Below are 19,814 nucleotides of genomic sequence, written 5' to 3'. Positions count from 1 at the left end.
GCCTAACATTAATTTAATACAACGCTGTAAAAATATCGCTCTTCAGACCATCACTGCAGCCTATCTATTCAACAAAAAGAACACAATTCACCGTGACATGATTCTGTCTAAAAAAAGCAGACGAAATCCAAAAGTTAGTTCACAAATATGAAAAGAAGCTAGATCACGATGTAAATTCATTAACCATCCAATGATTAAACAACTATAAGGACATCACATGTTTTAAATGCCTAAAACTATATAACTTAGTTTAAGGATAAAGATTAAGAGCAAAAGTCACTTCATTGGAAGTGCACCTTCATCAACGTATTTTGTATATATTATTTATACCTAGTATGTGAAATGTGTAAAATTAAAAAAAATAAATAAATAAATACATTTCTTAAACATATTTATACCTATAGGTTGCTTAAATAATAAAACCTCAGCACTTAAAAAAATTAAAATGTAGTTCACGTCATAAGACGTTAAATACAATAATTATTTTACGAGTTATTTAATATTTTCAAGTATATTCCAATTGTCTTATTAAAATTGCTTCGTATTCTAAATTAATTTCAAGAATCTAAACATTGTGAGTTTTATAATGATAAGGCATAAAAATAGAAAAATAACGTGTAACTTCATTTTCTTTAACGATGTCTTAATAAATTATATTGATGATAGTTTATTTTACAACGTAAAAGTTGTAAAAATATTACAATTAATTTAATGTAAATTTTTAGATTTAAAACAAAATTAATTATTCCTTGATTAGATTAGGTAAGGTTAAAAAAAATAGGCTTTATTAAACTTTGGAGTTTTAGAGTATTCAAAAGTCTTTAAAAAAATTATACATTCACCTCAGTAAATATTTGGTAGTATGTTGTGTAGGTACTTGTTTTCTTTATCGTGGCAAAGTACTATGGTCACAACGAGATCAACTAAATAATTATATCGTCTAGTAATATACTTATTAAAAATGTCTGAAGGTTAGCCTTCGATATTCTTTTTTTTATTATTATCCTATTACAAATAATAAATTTCATTTTATTTTTTTAAATAATAATTTTAGTATTTATAGTGAATGCGCCTCTATTCGTGTCTAATACGATACGATTATATTTAATACCAGTGCACTGTGTAATTCGAAATATCACCGAAGTTAATCTTATAATAATAAATGACAGATACTACACTATTCTAAGTTTAAAATTTTTTAATAAATTGAATTAAATTTTAAAATATTTAAAATAAATTATATTATAATGTTTTATAGGAGTTTTTTTTGTTATTTCATAGTAAAACTGAATTTACGCTTCTTTTTTGTTCGATTTCTATTTTTCGTAGTCCTGAATGTGACCAATATTTTTTAATATAAAATTAAAAATTTTATATCAACTTTTTAGCAACTAGTTAAAAATATGTATTCTTCAACTTTTGCCAATCAATAAGGGTTATTCTATACAATTTTAAGATATAGTTTTAATTTAATTTTAATTTAGTTAATATATATTTTGATTTTCATTAAAGTATAATTTATAATATTATTAAATAACAAATCATATATATGAACGATAATATATTATATAATATATTTTACATAAAAAAATTACTCATGTATTATTCTTAAGCGTTATCGTAAACTACTACTTAATATTTTAATTTCGAAGAACCGATTCAGATAGGAAATGATACTGTTTTGCTTTTTTTCTACCAAACAATGGACACAATCGAAACAATTTCGGAAGAGTTGATGGAATTCCGAGAGCTTATTGAAACATTAAGCTCTTTAGAAAACTACTTAAGCCCTCCGGGCAACACGACAATATTAATGGTAAGATGGAATCTTCTGGAACAAGGGGATCCAGTCTTGTTGGCGTGACAGATATTAATTATAATGTCGCTTTTGCCTTTTGCCCACGTCGGTTTGTTGGTATTTACGACACGAAATTCAATGTCCGTATAATATTCAAATAACTATTATTGTTCGATTTCAATTTATTTATTTATTTATTTATCGCAATCAGCATCAACACTAATAGGTACACGACAAAGTCATAAAAATTAGTGCTATTTTATAATATATTTGTTTACAGCTATAGGTACTCGAACTCAGATTACAGGATGTTATTGTTCATAATATGTATAAGTTTCAATTTCGAATAATATTGATCAATTAATCGTCCATATAAGTATATAATGCAAAGAAAAAGTGTAGTAGTACTTATATTGTATATCAAAGTAACTAAAGATAACTCGAACAGCATCATTTTAACGCGGGACAACTATTCTAAACGATCGAATTACGCATTAATAAAATATTTATATTAAATTCGGACTTAACCCGGTCTCCTTTGTGCAACTATACACCTAACTGAACTTAAGTCTGTCACAACAGTTTGTTTGTTTTTATTAGCTGCACTTCTTTCTCTTTAATGCAACTATCGCTTTACACTTTTAAACTTTTTCTCAACTCTAAAAATCAATCCTTCTTATAATCTTAACCCTATACTATATAAACATTCTTAAGAAGACGCCATTTGCGCATTTTTTGTTGTCTACGTATACGTATTATAAGTGCATAATATTACAAATGTTTGCTCAGCGCTTTAACTTTGTTAATTTTAATATTAAAATGAATTTATATGTTACCAAACTTATAGACAAAAGCTCTATATGTATACGACAGATTTTACGATATTCATTTTAAAGCAAGTTACATACATGTAAGTGAGAATGAAAATGTAGCAAATAGAAAACTTTTATGACTCACTTCATAATTAAAATATCTTAAAAATCAATGTAAAAATACAGACAATTTTCTTAGCTTTAAATTTGATAATTTATCAATTCACGCATATATTAAAACTAAAGGTGCTAAACATAAACTACTTATACTAATTATGTGTAGAAAAATGTATTAGTTATGTTTTTATATCTATTGCATTTATATCATACATGTTATTTTCATTATAAATTGCACTAAATTTCCGCTATTAAAAAAAAATAACCATATAAATTTAATATATATATATATATTATAATAGTATTTAAAACGAAGACAACATATGTGAGTGTGGCATCACATACGTTCTCAAAATAATTCATTTTTAATTAACTTGGACTACTTTAGCTAATTTAGAAAATATTTTTGTTATATTATAATGCATAATATTCAGAACCTAATTTGTTCTCATTATTGTTTTTGTTTCAATATCTCCATATTTAACGTAGGTAACTATCTAATATTAATATTTATAACAATATACATTTTCATCAAGCTTTTATATAAAGTAACAAAACTTGTAAAAAATTTGACACAGAATAAAATTAAAAGTTTCTTTTATGGTCATTACCAGTAACCTTGCATAAGTGTTGAAATTTAATTTCAACAATAATATAAAAAATCATGAGCGGATTTTGTCTTTCTTTTTTCTTATTATTTTACACTCGTTTAAAAATGTACATCGAGATATAAACATAAAAGGTATAAAACAACAGTTTTTTTTTCTATCTTTTTAAAATTTTGTTGATTCTTTGAGTCCCAAAAAATATTTGCAATTTACGTTAAAAGAAAACAACAGTTTATAAATTAATTTTAAAAAAAAGTTACACTTTAATTTTCATTTTTTAAGCTTAAAAGCATCTTTTATATTTCAACACCAAATCTTTAAAATGCTAAGTATATGTCTACATACTTTTTTTTTTTTTTTAATTAAGAAGAGTAAATAAAATTACAAATATTTAATATTAATCCTATAAGTAGAATAGATAATATTGTACATCGTCGTAACAAAAAATAATAAAACGTATGGAATCTATTATTTCATCGAATTAAGCATACTTTGTATTAAGGCTATAACTAATAACTACTTAATTTAGTTTATTAAAATAATTACTAACTAGTAACTAAAATTGTTATTTTTCAATTAAATAACTATTTTATAAACATTTTAACTAGATATATGTCTATAAAAAATAAATGCATATATATTTTTAATAATTGCAAATTGAGGTAAGAATAATTTTATTTATGAAGATCCTTGAATTTAATGTTTCAATTTTTTCAATCAAAAACAAAAATTTTATCATAAATCAAACAAAAAATTTAAAAAAAATCAATTGCATTATAAATATTAAATAGTACCTACGATAAAGTCCAAAATTATCATTTCTAGAAAATCATATTATAAATATTTAGTAAGAGCTCCAAGTCTTTACAGTTTTTCATTTTTAATTGTAATAGAATTGACTTTTTCATTAAGTTTTACACAGTTGTTTAAAAAAAAAAAAAAACAGTGAATTTTTAATTTTTTCCGTAAGATAATACCAAAATCTATTTATCCAATTTATGTGATACCAAAAACCTTATTTTAAGTTAAAGATATTCAAGAAAAATAACATTATAGCATTAAATCAAACTATACATTTGTAAAATTAAAATTTCTCAATGCGGGAATACATTAGAGTTATATTTTAAATTTAAATGGACTTTTTTTCAAATTAAACCATTTATTAATCAATATTATTTTTCTTTTGAAATATGAGCCCCATAAAAATGGCACTCGATTATTTTACAACCCTTTTGATTATAAGTTATAACGCACAAGCTTTATAATACTTGTCCATAAATCTTCCACTCACAGATGACAATAACGAATAATAAATGAAATTACTAAAAAAATGTATACAGTCTTCAACAATATAAAATGTTTAAATTTAATGGCCAAGTTCCAAAAAATTAATACTATAACACAATATCTATACACAATATTATTAAGTATTAACGTTTATAATAGTTAAAATATGTTACAATTTTTTGTTAAACAACAAATACAATAAGTAAAAAATTGGTGATGCTCATGACCAATTTTACTACTAACTAATTTTTTTGTTTTAAAAACTGACTTTAACAGTTAGTGATATTTTCTGGCACTAAAACATACTTTTACTAGCCAAAAAATAATAAATATATCTTATTTTAATAATTATTTAAACGTCTTATTATTATTTTTGGTATAATTTCCAATGTATATTTTATAAATGTATAGATTATAATTATGAATATTCCGACAATGGTAGCTTCTACTCTACTTAAAATAAAATTCATCTACTATCCAGATAAGATTAAATGTTTTAATTTTATTAATTTTCTGCAAAGATAAGTAAAATTCGTTATAATAATTCGACTGCTATTTTTTAATTTTTTTTTTTTTTTAATATAAAGTATATATTATTCCTGTGGTAAAGCGTAAATTTTCATCACATTGTATAATAGTGCAAGCGTAAACTCCTTACCAGGCATTTTAGCATTGGAAGTTATTTTAGTGAATATAATATTAATGAAATTGTTTTTAAGTAACGTTTTTTATTCAAAATGCATAAAATTAAATTAAATTTTTAAACTAACTTGAATGCATTATAATTATCTGTTTAAATAAAAATTATTATTTAATATACTTTATAATAAAAAAATGTATCATCAAAAATAAATTGTAACCAAAATTACTGTAATTAACATTTACTACACTCTGATGATCAAATTTACTAATCCAATGTTGAATATTTAAAATCAATATAGTTTAACATAGAACTGCATAAAAATGAATAATAAATATTATTAGAAGTTTTATCCTTGTGATGAAATGTATAACGAACAAGTTGCATAAAAATGTATATAATTAATAATCAAATATACATATTGCGTATAATACATAACATACTTTAAATTATTTATTATTATTTATAAGTAATAATTAAATTAGTTACATATGATATTTATAATTTTAACGAAAGTAGATGACAAATCTTTCAAATTTATATAATTGTGCAAAATTCTGATTTGAATCTAACTTTTACGAAAATACTTGCTAAAAAATGGGTAAAAATATATTTACTAAACTAATTAATATCCTTTCATTACAAAATCTTAGTCAAATATTACTCATTTCGATTATTTGATAACCAATTAATTCATGTACACTTTTTTTTTTAAATTTTGACTTATCGTTATCGACAATATTTCAATTAATTGGGAACGACCGTTAATATATTTACGATACATTTTTTATTGTTTTAGAATAATTTATAATATATATATATATATATATATGTATGTTTGTGTTAAATATTTAAATTTATGTTGTTATATGAAAAATTTAAATGTATTTCTTTAATAATAACGTATTATACTTAGTTACATATCTACCTAAAATTTCTTTCTAGCATCTATACTTTAATGTGTAGTCCGTTCAATATTTTTAGAACTATCGAATAAAAAATTATTATTTAGTAATATTATTATTAATTAAGTTTTGTTATATAAATTCAACATTAGCAATAAAATTGTTACTAACATAATAAATAATATTTAAAATTGTATAATTAAAAATGTATTTTACTATAATATTCATATAAACAATTAATATTAGTTACATACAAATTTTAGTCCCAAATAGTATTTATTTTGCGTAAATTATTACGTAGATAATAATGTGAACACTCTCTGTCAACAAAAAAGGGATGTTAAACCATTGAATTTAAAATAAATTCCTCATTTTAATTATGAATCGCATTTATAAGATTAATTTTAAATATATAGGTATACTAAATATATTTTACATATAATTTCGTACATAATATTAGGTTGTATCAGTTAATAAATACAAAAAAAACTTTTTAAGTTATTGTTTTTTTACCATGCATCATATATTTTTCACAAAGCCCATATGGTTCAAGGGTTATAAAATTACAAAAGACTTTAAAATTAATTTACAAAATTAAAAAGAACAATAATAATTACCTTCTATATAATATAAAATTCAAGACAATATATATATATATATATGTATTATATAGTAATAATGTTAAGTACGCATAAAACGCGTAATTATTTTTATGTTATTATTTCACCGATAAGTATTTTTTTTTTTTTTTTTTTTGTTTCAACATTTAGCTTTAAAAATGGATTAGTATATTACAGGATAAACATGGTGAAATAAAATATAATTAAAAACAAATTTTCGTAAATTATTTACAGTGTCCGACAAAAACATTGAAAAACAAGTCTACAGTCGAATAACTAAATCGAGAATCATCCATGACCCAGCCTTGTACTTTTTAATAATATATACTCCAAATACAATTTATTCCGGGGGTCTCCTACATAATAATACATTACACCTGATGTAATATTGAAATATCGATCGATAGAAGTAAATAGTAATCACATTATAATATTATATATTCAAATATTCACATACTAAAACGTACTAAACATAAAATTAGGTGTTCCTGGTCCACTGCGTTTATTTTTATTTTTTCTAATTACTGAAAAAAATTATATAGATTTGTTTGAGTAGGTAGGTATTATATTAATTATTGCTGAAGAAATATTTGAAATCACATTCGTAGATTTTTATTTTTAAAAAGAGCAGAATACGTCATACAATAAATATCGTATGATGGCATATTTCATTTATTAGCAATTAATTTCATTTTTTAATAACTAAATTTACAGAAATACTTATTAGTTATTATTATTATTATTATTACTCTTTTTTTATTGTGATCGTTTTAAAAAACATCTTCTACATTTATTGAGTGAAATAATCGCATATTTTTTTAGTTGTTTTTTTTTTTTTTAATTAATAAAAAAATCTACCATTTGTCCATAGACATTTGCGGTCATTATAACATATTAAAACAATGCGTGAACTACCAGCTAACAATTATTAATATTCAACTTTGAAATCGGCCTACGGGACGGCCACCTTGAGTCGAACACGAATGTGTATGACGTTGAAAACAACTTTTTTTCGAAAACAATCGACTTAGCCGTCCGCAAGTAAGGACGACGGAGTTTTGACTTCCAAAATCGTTAAAAACAAAAATAAAACAAAAAAAAAAAAAAAAGTATACGTTTTTATAGGCAACAACGACAATGACGTTAAACGATTAGTCGACGCGAACCAGACTCGCCACTACCGTGGTAACCGAAATGGGTATGACATTGTGTTGACGAAACGCGCGACACGGCCGACGGTCGTGCGGTGGACGGCGAAAAAAACAACATAATATTTTGTAACGATATCGTGTGTGACATGGAGGAAAACGCGCGCGTTACAGAGAGTAACCGCTCGTGTGATGTTCTGCGGTTACCGCCCGACGATCGCACTGTCGCGATTGCTCAGACGCGATTGATCGGAAAACGGTATCGCGGAAAGCCGGGACGATGCGCCGCGGCGGCGACGGCGGCGTGTCGGGTTACGTGACCGCCGCGGCAGGGCGTAGGCGCTGTCCGGCGGGCGTCCTTGACGACGGGCCGTAAGAAGAAAGACGACCGAGGTATCGCCGTACCGCGCGGTACTGCGGGACGACGGCCGCCGAGGAGGACGTCATCGTAAGCGTAGATGGGACCGAGCGCGATCGCCGCGATAACATGGCCGCCGCCGCCGCCGCCGCCTTGGGCGAAAGGAACAATATAATCGCTCCGATGCCACCCGCCGCCACCGACCGCGACGCAGCCGCCGCCGCCGCAACGGCAATGACATTGGCCGCGCGCCGACTACGGTCCCGCGCGCGGTATATAAACTGCCCGACGTCTGGTTCTTCTCACCATTCGTCCCGAAGCACCGTACCAAACCGTAGCAGCTTAAGCCGACCGAGTCCGATCCGTTCGCCTAGTACAACACCATCGCAGTCACCGCCAAAAAACCAATATCCAAAATCATGATGTCTCCACTGGTGAGTACCTACCTTATTATAAAAAATCGTAAACGTTACGACGACGAAGTTAAGAGTCTGCTCCGCTCCACCGGATCTCGTATACTCCGACAAAACTATACTGTTTTTTTTTTTTTTTTTTTTAAGTAAATCGTTTTTTAAATTTTTTTTAATAATTTATACTTATACCAATACGATATATTTTACGCGGACGGATTTCAAAGTGCAGCCTTTAAATGACTCAACCCGAGTGCTGTATATTCCAGTTGATAGGCCGAGTTCGTTTACCGTCGTACATCGCTTAGCGTTCAATATTATTTACAATTTTTTTATATAAATTAATTTATAAATATATGCCTTCACACATGCCGTATTCGGTGAATACATTTTAAACATAAATTTACTCTTTGTCGTTTTATAAACACCTAGAAATGCACATTTTTTTCATTATTATCTCCTAGAATATCCAAATAACCGATTATACAAATCGTATGGACTTAGCAATATTTGATTGAAATACGTATATATATATATTATCCTGATAAATAAAACAAGTATAATATTACGATTGATGATCATTTATTTTTTTTTTTTTATTTATAATCATCAGCCGTTCAATACTTATAAATTATTTTATAAATTTTAATCGTTTACGTATTATAATAATTATTAAATAACACTCTTAATGAAATTACTTTTGTAATATTTTGAATCGGTAATAGACTTATCTTTCAATTTAATTGCGATTAAAAAAATACGATAAAATCAATAATATATTTTTAATACATTTTGTTTAGTTATTACTTTTATAAAAAACATTTTAAAAATATATATACATTTAAAATTGAATAAATAAAATGAATAAATAACTTTTCAATTGAATCCTATTAAAATTAAAATTTTATCACCTTGTTTCTGTTATTTATACGCAATTAATATTTTTAACCTAAAATGTATTTAAAAATATTTTTAATATGATAAATATTAAGAAAATACAAATTTGTAAGTAATAAACAATATATTTCTAAAGTATTGATATTTAAAAACTCATTTTTTTTTTTTTTTTTATGAGCTTAACTACAATAAACTTTAATTTGAATCAAACGTGGGTAAATTTTTTTGTATCTAAGTCATTTATAAGTTGAATTTTGTTTATATTTTATAAGTTATTTATTCATTTTACTCAAGTGAACGAATATTGCATGTTAATATTTCTATATCTAAATCTCAGTATTTAATATTATTTTGCATTTCATTTTTCAACAATAAAAAATGTTGGTTCGTTTTAACAGTCATTGATTAAAAAATGAACGACATAATACCGTTTGTAATTGTCATTCATCCTAATACGTAATGATCTAAACGAGTGTGTAATATAATAATAATATATACCTATTAACATGTCGAAGCGCGTCTTTTTGGGAGGTCTGTCAAACGGACGAACGATCCGTAGCGTGACGAATCGTCTCATCATCAGTCACCCATACATACGATTATCCACAGTCTAATCGTGTATCTATACACGTGTGTAATCGGTTCGAAAATATATCCAAAACCACAGGCTGAACATCGGTATCATAATTAAATGATGAATAACGTGATTGTTATCAAGACTGTATACGCGAGATAAATTTTATTCAATTAGATCGTTCTCGGAGATCATGCCTCTTCAACCCGCGAACCAGCCGTCATCCTACCGTGCACTTCTTTGCGACAACAAAACGTTTACGTGTATTGGTAGGTAGGTACGTAACAATATTATCGTTCATATGATGTTATTCAGATTCCTCCGGAATTTGCCGGATCGGATTGGTTTTTCGTGTCGAATCCACTTGGAAAACTATCCGTCGACGATGATGACAGAACGTTAAAACGATGGTGTTGGCACCACCAACGCCCGCATTAAGGCCATATTATGTTATGCTATAATAAAATATTATTATTGCTACAGTTTTCTCTGTTGTCCGTATCTTTTTTCTTGAATATTATATATCATACGAAATCGAAAAAAATGACAATAATAATAATAACTTGTTGAACCAAGAGAATAAGGGCCACCGTAGTGGAATCGTATGACCCGACCACGAATACACATTATAAAACCGTCTATATACACGAGACGGATCCATTGAATCGCAGACGAGACGAATGCGACAATGACGATTGATCTATTTGTCACGGTGTGCCTGTGGCGACGGAAGAAACTATTTGTATGTGTGCAATAATGCGAATGAACTGAAAGTCCTATTAAACATCAAAACGGGTATGCACGTATGCGCGAATGTGTGTGATTAATTAAAACATACTACCATTTGGATGCGTATTGAAAAACGGCCGACTGCAACAATAATATAATCATAATACCTACTATGATATATAGCCTCGGAGACTTTAACGAACGTTCGCAATTTCGCTATAATAATAATAATAATAATAATAATATTATTATTATTATTATTATTATTATTATTATTATTTATATACCATGTGATGGCGAAAATCGTATTAGATCCGATAGCATTTTTTCCCAGTAGTATATAAGCAGTACCATCGTGTTTCGAATGTCGGTCAATCGATAATATATTAATAAATTATTATGAGGGAATAAAATAAACAACAATGATATAATCGTATACCCTCGGCGCGATTGTTTCGACCCAAAAGCCACGGGCATTAGGTCGCGAGTCCGGATCTGCTGCAGCCGCAGGTCACCCCGAAGAACCGTAGGTATATTGGAAAGCGACCGAACGATATTATAAACATCATAATAAACACACGCCCGCTGTGAAATCTCGCACGAAATCTAATATTATAATACACAGCTAGTACGCGGCGCTGGACAACGCAAAAGCTCGGGAAAAAAATAAGATATCATTCGAGATTGTTATTTGGCGCTTAGACGGCAGACAATCGGTGATATTCTAATACAATTTTATATATCGCATTATTATAAAATACAGTTGTCACGTACACAACACATGCACGCGCGCAGTCTATTGAACTAGCAGGACGGAACGAATAAAAAAAAATTAAAAAAAAATACTAATAATTGATATGGGCGAGAATAAAATTGTCGGACGTTTGCCTTCGTTGACGTGTGTACGTCGTATAAATATATCGCGCGGCAGTTTATTTCTATCGAGAAAACGAATGCCTCGTATAATGTATATAATATCATCGAACGGCGAATTCGGTGTGCGAGCGTGTGTTGAACTCGTAATAAAAAATTCGTTTTTCAATATACACAACACAAAGACATACCGGTACACATATTATTATTATTATTATTATTATTACGTATTATTGTGTACAACATATAGTCCGATCGGTCGCGGAATATAATAGACCTTTGGAAAATCGCGAACCGCACGTCCGACGGCAGCCACTCCCGTCGTTTGTCGTCGCGGTATCAACCGGCACCGCGTGCCATCCTCCGGTTGTATGTGCTGCCGTTAAATAATAATATAATTTAAGCCCTCGACAATATATAATAATAATAATAATAATAGTAATAATAATAATCATAATATAATATAAACGTCCACAATGGGAGTCCCCCTCAAATTAGCACGTCCGAATCGTCGCTGACGAATGAGTTCCGATGGTGTTCGATTGTGCGCGTATTGTATATCTAGGCCACTATTACTACACGCATTTCGCACGTCGCGCGCACACATATAGGTACGAGTAATAATTATAATAAAATATTTAATATAATACCGTTTTGTCTGACCGGTATCCGCTGCAGCTTATTATATTATTTATTGCATTCGACATATTATAATTGAGAAAATCGATCGCGTTTTCAGCACACGCGATTGTAGTCCGAATTCCCTACGTACTGTGTACTGTGTACTTGTATGGTATATATATAACTATTAACTAAATCAAATTTAGAACACGATCGTGGCGGGATAGGTATCTTATTCTCATTAGGGTTTTTTTTTTTTTTTTTAACAATTGATTTCTCATTAAACTACATAAATTATTGTTGAAAAATTCGCGTTTCTAATATATTTTTCTCGTGTGACTTTTAATACTTCATACGAGATAATATTGAGTCGATCGATAAAAATTAATCACATTTTTTTTCTTTTCGTCATATTGAAGTCTGGAAATATTCAAAAATTCATGTCTCTACACTTCTTTTCAAAAAAAAAAAAACCTAATAACAATAATATTATATCATCATACAATACCTATCGTGTTAATAACGGAGTGATGAAAAACGATTGTACATTATAAAATGACTGTTTGCAGGTTGTTGTAATTGGGCTCGTAGCCGTGTGCTCGGCCAGTCCGTCACTATACTTCAGCGGTCCACAATACTACAGCGGTTACTACGCTGCCCCTGCCGCCGTGGTCAGCCCGATCAAGAGCCAATACCACACGCAAAACGAATTCGGACAGTACGCCTACGGCTACAACGACGGATACTCCAGCAAATCCGAAACCAAGCACGCCAACGGTCTGACCGAAGGAGCGTACTCGTACGTCGACCCGAACGGAGTTCTCCAGCAATACAAGTACGTGTCTGACGAGAACGGTTACCGCGTGTCCGGCACCAACTTGCCCGTGGCCCCGGCCGTCCCAGTGGTCGAGGTCCCGGCCGTCCCAGCCGTCCCAGCCGTCGAATCCGTCGTCGCGATCAAGTCCGCTCCGGCCCAAGACGCAGACCCGGCCCCAGCCGCCCACGTCGACGCCGCGCCCGTCTACCAGGCCGAGGCCCCGCAACCGGTACAAGACACCCCGGAAGTGGCGGCCGCCAAGGTGGCTCACCAGATCGCTTACGACGAGGCTAAGAAAGCCGCGGACGCCTCGCCAGCCGAAGACGAACCGTCGTCCGACAGCGTCGTCCAAGATTCCGCCGAAACACCCGCCGCACCCGCCGCACCAGCAGCACCCGCCGCCGACCACGCCAGCTCCTTTGGACCAGCCCCAGTCTTAGCCGCCGCACCCGCCGCCGTCGCCTCGTACAGTTACCACCCGGCTGCTGCTTACGCCGCTTATCCGTCGTACGCCGCCGTCCCGGCACCTGCCCCGATCACGTCCTACGCTTACGGCCCAGTTGCATCCTACGCATATGCCGCTGCGCCAGCCCCGTCTTACGCTTACACCGCCCCGTTCGCCGCCTCGTCGTACTCGCCGTTGCACAGCCAGTACCACTCGCAAGACGAGTTCGGTCAGTACTCGTACGGTTACAACAGCGGTTCGTCGTCCAAGGCCGAAGTCAAGACCCTCGACGGCATCACCCGCGGAGGTTACTCGTACGTGGACGCCAACGGACTGGTCCAACATTACAACTACGTTTCCGACCCCGTCAACGGTTTCCGCGTCGCCGGCACCAACCTGCCAAAAGCCAACGCTTTGTAAACAAGCGACCGGCCGCCAAATTAAACTCTATACCATCCCTCCCCCACGAACACCGATTCACCCCCCCCACCGCAACCAATTAACCCCATCACGCTGCTACGTTGTTTTTAGGTACTGGATGTAAACTTTACTATATCATATTTGTGTACGATACGATACTCGCGTTAAGTCACGCGTGCCTCTACACGGGAAGTTCGTGTTTGACGTATTTTCGCACTTGAGTATGACGTGCGTAAACTAATATGATATAACTATTAATAAACGCGTGTTTATGACTCTTCGTCGAGTTTTGTACAGGCTCCCTTCTAAAATGGTCAACGGTCCGGAGTGGGGCGTGACGTTACCGAGGATCGTCGGATCCGTTTGCCGCCCGACGTCAAACGAAACCGGTGGACTTTGATTCGCGCAAAGGAATTTCGTTTCTCGGCACCGTCACGCTCGTTACTCCACTTCTCCTCGCCCAACAGCGAGGTGAAGGAAAAGGGCTAAATATTAATAAAAAAAAACCTTTTTTTATTTTGTTAGCTTTTAAGTTTTTTTTTTTTTTTTTTTATACTATACACTTTCTTCACGTGAACACATCGATATTATTATTGTATTTTTGGTAAATGAAAACTCTGTTAATAATAAATTCACGATTTTGTAATTGTACACACGTGTATTTACATACTATACTACAACCCAATACCTAAACCCTATACCATATTTTCCTCAAAATACCTATTCAAACCTCCTCTTGAACTTTTTCTCACAAATTTTTATTATTAGATCGTTTACGATCATTGTTTTATTTATTTTATACACCATTTTAAAATTAGTGAAATGGTGAACCAATTTATCAATGGACAATAAATTCGTTATATTAGTTATATGATGATATTTCAATATATTGTTATTTGTTAATTGTTATTATGTATTAGAAGAGCTACAATAACATTCTATATAAGTATTTAAATACAGATGTTTAACAAGTTTCTAGGAAATGTTCTAAGATGTATTTAAAAAAAAACATACGTTTTTCTGCTTAATAAGTCAAAAATCTATCTACATACAATTGATTAAATTTAATAAATGAAAAATTCAACCACTAGGTTACTTCTTATTTTCACTTTGTCACGAAAATTAATAAATACTCAACTTTTACGTTTATAATTGTAAAATCCAATTAAATTTTTGTGATCTGAACAATAAAAAACAAATTTTAATACCAGGTTTGACCATTGAAAGCAAAAAGATTATATAATACAGAAAATGTAATAAAATAAAATATAAATAATGGATTACTATTTACTAGATAATCGGTGTATTATTACGTCGAGTTTTAATGAGCATATATAAATGGTATACCAATATAAACTAGTAACTTATAGTATTAAATTATTTATTAAAAATGTCCAGAACTTTTATTTACATTATTTTCCTGAAATCACATTTTAATACATGAACACACTGACCACATATATACATTCGTAATATAATATATTACCGCGAGGTAATATTAATGATATTATGGTATATAGATTCTGCTGAAATGTGTCATAAAAAGTGAAAAATATATTACAAATTTTACATCGGCAGATAATATATTTAATAATGGCACATTAATGTTAGGTTAGATATATAAATAAGCTCATATACCAAACAATTATTGACAATAATGACAAATCGATATATAGTCATGGTGCGGACGCATTCATCAAACTATAATACTTATAATATGTTGTATGTTGCCGGGGTGGATGAAATTTAAAATTCGTTCAGGTCACGTATATATAAATTATAATACAAAGTGTGACCATAATTTTAATTGTCCAAAAAGGGGACACTTTCTAAACAATTTTTAAAAAATTACCATTATAAGGGAGCTTATAAAACGTCAATTTATTTTATTTTGATATAATATTGTTTAGTAAAATCGAATTAGAATACTACTTACTAAGCTACTAGTCACACTATAATGTAGTACGTAGTATGTAGTATTAATTTTGATAGCTATAAAATACTTAAGAGTTACAACGATAGTATAATATATACAATATACATATATATATATATATATATATATATAAGTATATAACATCTACAACAACTACAAATAAAATATTGTTCTTCCTAATTAAGGCAAAATATGAAAACTTCAATTTGGTTAATTTATAAACAAGACACCACACGTATTAGTTAACGAAGATACGAAAAAGGATTATCTGGGTGAAGGGTTAGCTTTTATTATTGTTACGTTCCCATGTTTCCTACCTGTTTTAATAATACTCGTATATTTTATATTTATGTAATTATAAATGTTATTTCTATGGGTCAAGCTCTTGGTAATCTAATTTACATTCTAATTTAAATATTGACAAAATCCAGTTGTTATACATCTTGCAACAAAAACCTAGATAATACCACCTCTTAAACATGCCAATTATATTAGTATAACTATAAAAACGCAAACTATCGTCTATACTACAACTTTACTATAATATATTATGAGTACACCGTAAAATATTTTTAATCACAATTTTATACAAGATTTACAATTATTATTTTCTTATAATATAGATAAGTTTAGCCGATTAGATAACTACTTTTTAGCTTTTTAGTTTTAAGTATTCAACTTAAAATAATAGCGAGATATCGTTTTCTCAGACTTTATACTTATTAGACAATCTAATGGCATTACTAAACACTCAATTATTCGTTATTATGATGAAAATAATTATTAAAGTATATCAGCAAAATTAATTAATCTCGCTCCTTATGCATCTAGTAAAAATTATATCAAATAATTTTTCAATTGATTTGACTTGTAACGTCAGCTATTAAGGATTAGTAAGTACTTTGGATTTACCTAATTATTTAACTATATATCACGATTCACGAATATCTTAAAGTGGTCGTACTTAAAAATTATAAGCTAATTTATTATTATATCTCCTCTAAGCCGTAATAAAGGTATATACTGCAAAGTAAGATTTTTACATAACAAATAATTTAAAACCTGTTTTAAACTCCATTCGGCACAATAAGTTCATTTTTCAGTACCATGTCTAAAAACATAAATGTTCACTAATTAAAAGTTTTAATATAAATATTAATAAATCAAAGTAACGATAGGCATCAAAATTGTAATAATAACAATGAGTATAATTAACTATACTTCACAATTCTTACATGAAATTAATCAATTATATCTATAGTATTTTATAAAATAACTGAATCATAGACTTAATTCAAGTATCATGGATGAAAAAGATTTTTGGTAGATTCTGCTAGAGTAATTTGCAATACTCAACAACCAATATATAGGTACAAAAATAATTAATTAAAACACAAAATTATAAAAAAGTAATAATATTAAGAAAAAAATTGCAGTATTGCATGTCATTATTGAAAATTTTAATTTTTCAATCAAGACCAAAGCATTAAAATTTATTGAAATTTACTAAATAAAATTAAAATACTGGAAACTAACTGATGCAGAATTTTTAAGTGTATCATACTCACATATAATGTATAATATATATCTAACCTATTTGATATTTCTACTCAGGCATAAAAAATTAACGACCTAAGCACTAACAGAGTATATCGTTAAAAATGTAATTGGGAAGTGTCAGAAACAAAGTTTATTCCGATTTTTAGATTTCTATAAAAAATAATTGTCGTATACGTTAGCAAAAACCAAAAACTTGTGATTTTCAAAAAGTTACACTCGTTTTACTTTACATTATAGCGTTACAGTATCATCTACGAATTTGTCACACTGTATTCACAATCATCAAAAATCAAAATCGATTTTTATTTCTGATGTGCTGTTATGACTCAAGCTTAAATATCACAAAATGTACGATCAGTTTTAGTTCCCTGCAGCAAAATTCAATAATTTATTTTCCTTAAAAAATAACCTTACATCATCATCTAACACCAAATTCAATTCATCATAGTCTGTAATATGCGTAAAAGTATTAAACATAATATGTACAAGTAGATATATAATAATATTAATGTATAATTCAACTAGCGACTACATGAAATAAAAATATTTATTAGATCGTCTTTGTGTGCTTGATATTTTTTCTTGCGTAATTTAACCAATTTTTGCATATATCTAAAATGTTAATATTCTTTGTTAAAAAAAATATAATAATATTTAATAATATTATGTGCCATTTCAAACAACAAAAACCTGTTCCGCTAGGTTTATGAGCTGATCTCGTTGTTTCAATGATGTTTCATAAAAATATGATCTGAATTTAATTTTATAATATCTACAAAATATTCACCTACACTTATTTGTGGTTAATGTTTTTTTAATGTTAGCAAATTGTTTACCAGAATAAATGTAATATCAGACAAATTATTAACAAAGAAATATTATCGTATTCGAGCAAATTAACTATACTTATAAAAGATATATATAAAAAAATAATTTATTAATACGGAGGATATCAAGTTATATGACATAATAATTGGTTCAAGATTAAAATGTTCTTATGGATAAAACGTATTATTATGATTGCCCGAAGCCACACAATTTGCTTTGAATAATATTATTCTAATAGAGTATGTATCTATTTACTATATAACCGTATAACTATATTATATTGAATAAATTATTGTTAAATTTATAGTTTGATGCACTAAATATCTATTTTATTCATGGAGTGAAAAATACACAATTTATATTATTAATTATGATTTTATTTCATTTATTGAATTTATTTAAATTTATAAATAACCGGCTACCATTTAAATTATCATATTATCATCAAGCAACTACAAGCTATATTCTACCACATACGTAGAACATTTAGATGTGTTATATTTAACTATTATTATTATGTATTTTCTACAAGAAAATCAACCAAAAATTCACTGTATAATCATAATTCATATCAATGAAGATAAGTAAGAAAACTGCAAAATATCCTAATTTAATATCGTGAATTTGATTATAGAAAACAAACTTTAAAAGCTATAGTGTTATACATGACTATTATTTATTATAATATAAGCTGCAACCATAATATTTTGTAAATTCTGAATTGATTATTATATTATAATTAAATGAATTAAAATTAAATATAAATGTATAAAAAATGTCATACTAAAACACTAAATAATATTTTCATATACTTATTATCAAAGCATAATATTATGTAATAAAGTGATAGTGGCCCACATTTTTTATTTAATAATAACTATTTAAATTCTTAGTTTTTTAATTTTTAAGTATACTTAAAAAACATATTTTGAAATGCTTCTGTTTTTTGAGTCATCTAAAAAAATATAGTAAAATATTCAATCTTGGTTTTTTTTTTTTTGTAAGAATCAAACTTTTTTAGTAAATTTTTAAGCAGATTATCTTTTAATATATTGATTATCTATCTATTTAAATCAAAATTTAAACTAGTAGTTTTTCACTAGTTTCTTATATGTCACCAAAGTACATTTCTTAAATAGAATATTATAAATTATATTAAGTTTTTAAAAATATGATTTTTTTAAGTGTACCACTAAAAAATTACCAAAACCATGAAATGAATAATAAATTTAAAGGATAAAAGAGGAGTGAACTCGCTTGATGAATATTGTAGCCTGTGCATATCATGCATGTGTCGCGGTCGTTTTAATAAATACGGAAAAGCTGTATGGTGGCAATAATATTATTACGTTGGCGCGTACCAACTAAAAAGTAAATGTCATTCATGCGAATTCAATAGCTGTTTTACACA

At 29.2% G+C, this 19,814-nt stretch overlaps 1 protein-coding gene across 1 annotated transcript; it reads left to right on the top strand.

The window, feature by feature from the left end:
- The first annotated feature begins 8,588 nt into the window (after positions 1 to 8,588).
- On the top strand, positions 8,589 to 14,647 carry LOC112600091 (skin secretory protein xP2-like). Its single transcript, XM_025347252.1, has 2 exons — positions 8,589 to 8,727; positions 12,967 to 14,647. The coding sequence occupies exons 1-2, from the start codon at positions 8,713 to 8,715 to the stop codon at positions 14,077 to 14,079; spliced, it is 1,128 nt and encodes a 375-aa protein (XP_025203037.1). The 5' UTR covers positions 8,589 to 8,712; the 3' UTR covers positions 14,080 to 14,647.
- The last annotated feature ends 5,167 nt before the right edge of the window (positions 14,648 to 19,814 follow it).

Source organism: Melanaphis sacchari, unplaced genomic scaffold (genome assembly GCF_002803265.2).
Source record: "Melanaphis sacchari strain LSU unplaced genomic scaffold, SCAv2.0 Contig60_pilon_pilon, whole genome shotgun sequence".
Lineage (NCBI taxonomy): Eukaryota > Metazoa > Arthropoda > Insecta > Hemiptera > Aphididae > Melanaphis > Melanaphis sacchari.
This window is presented reverse-complemented; position numbering and strand designations above follow the sequence as displayed.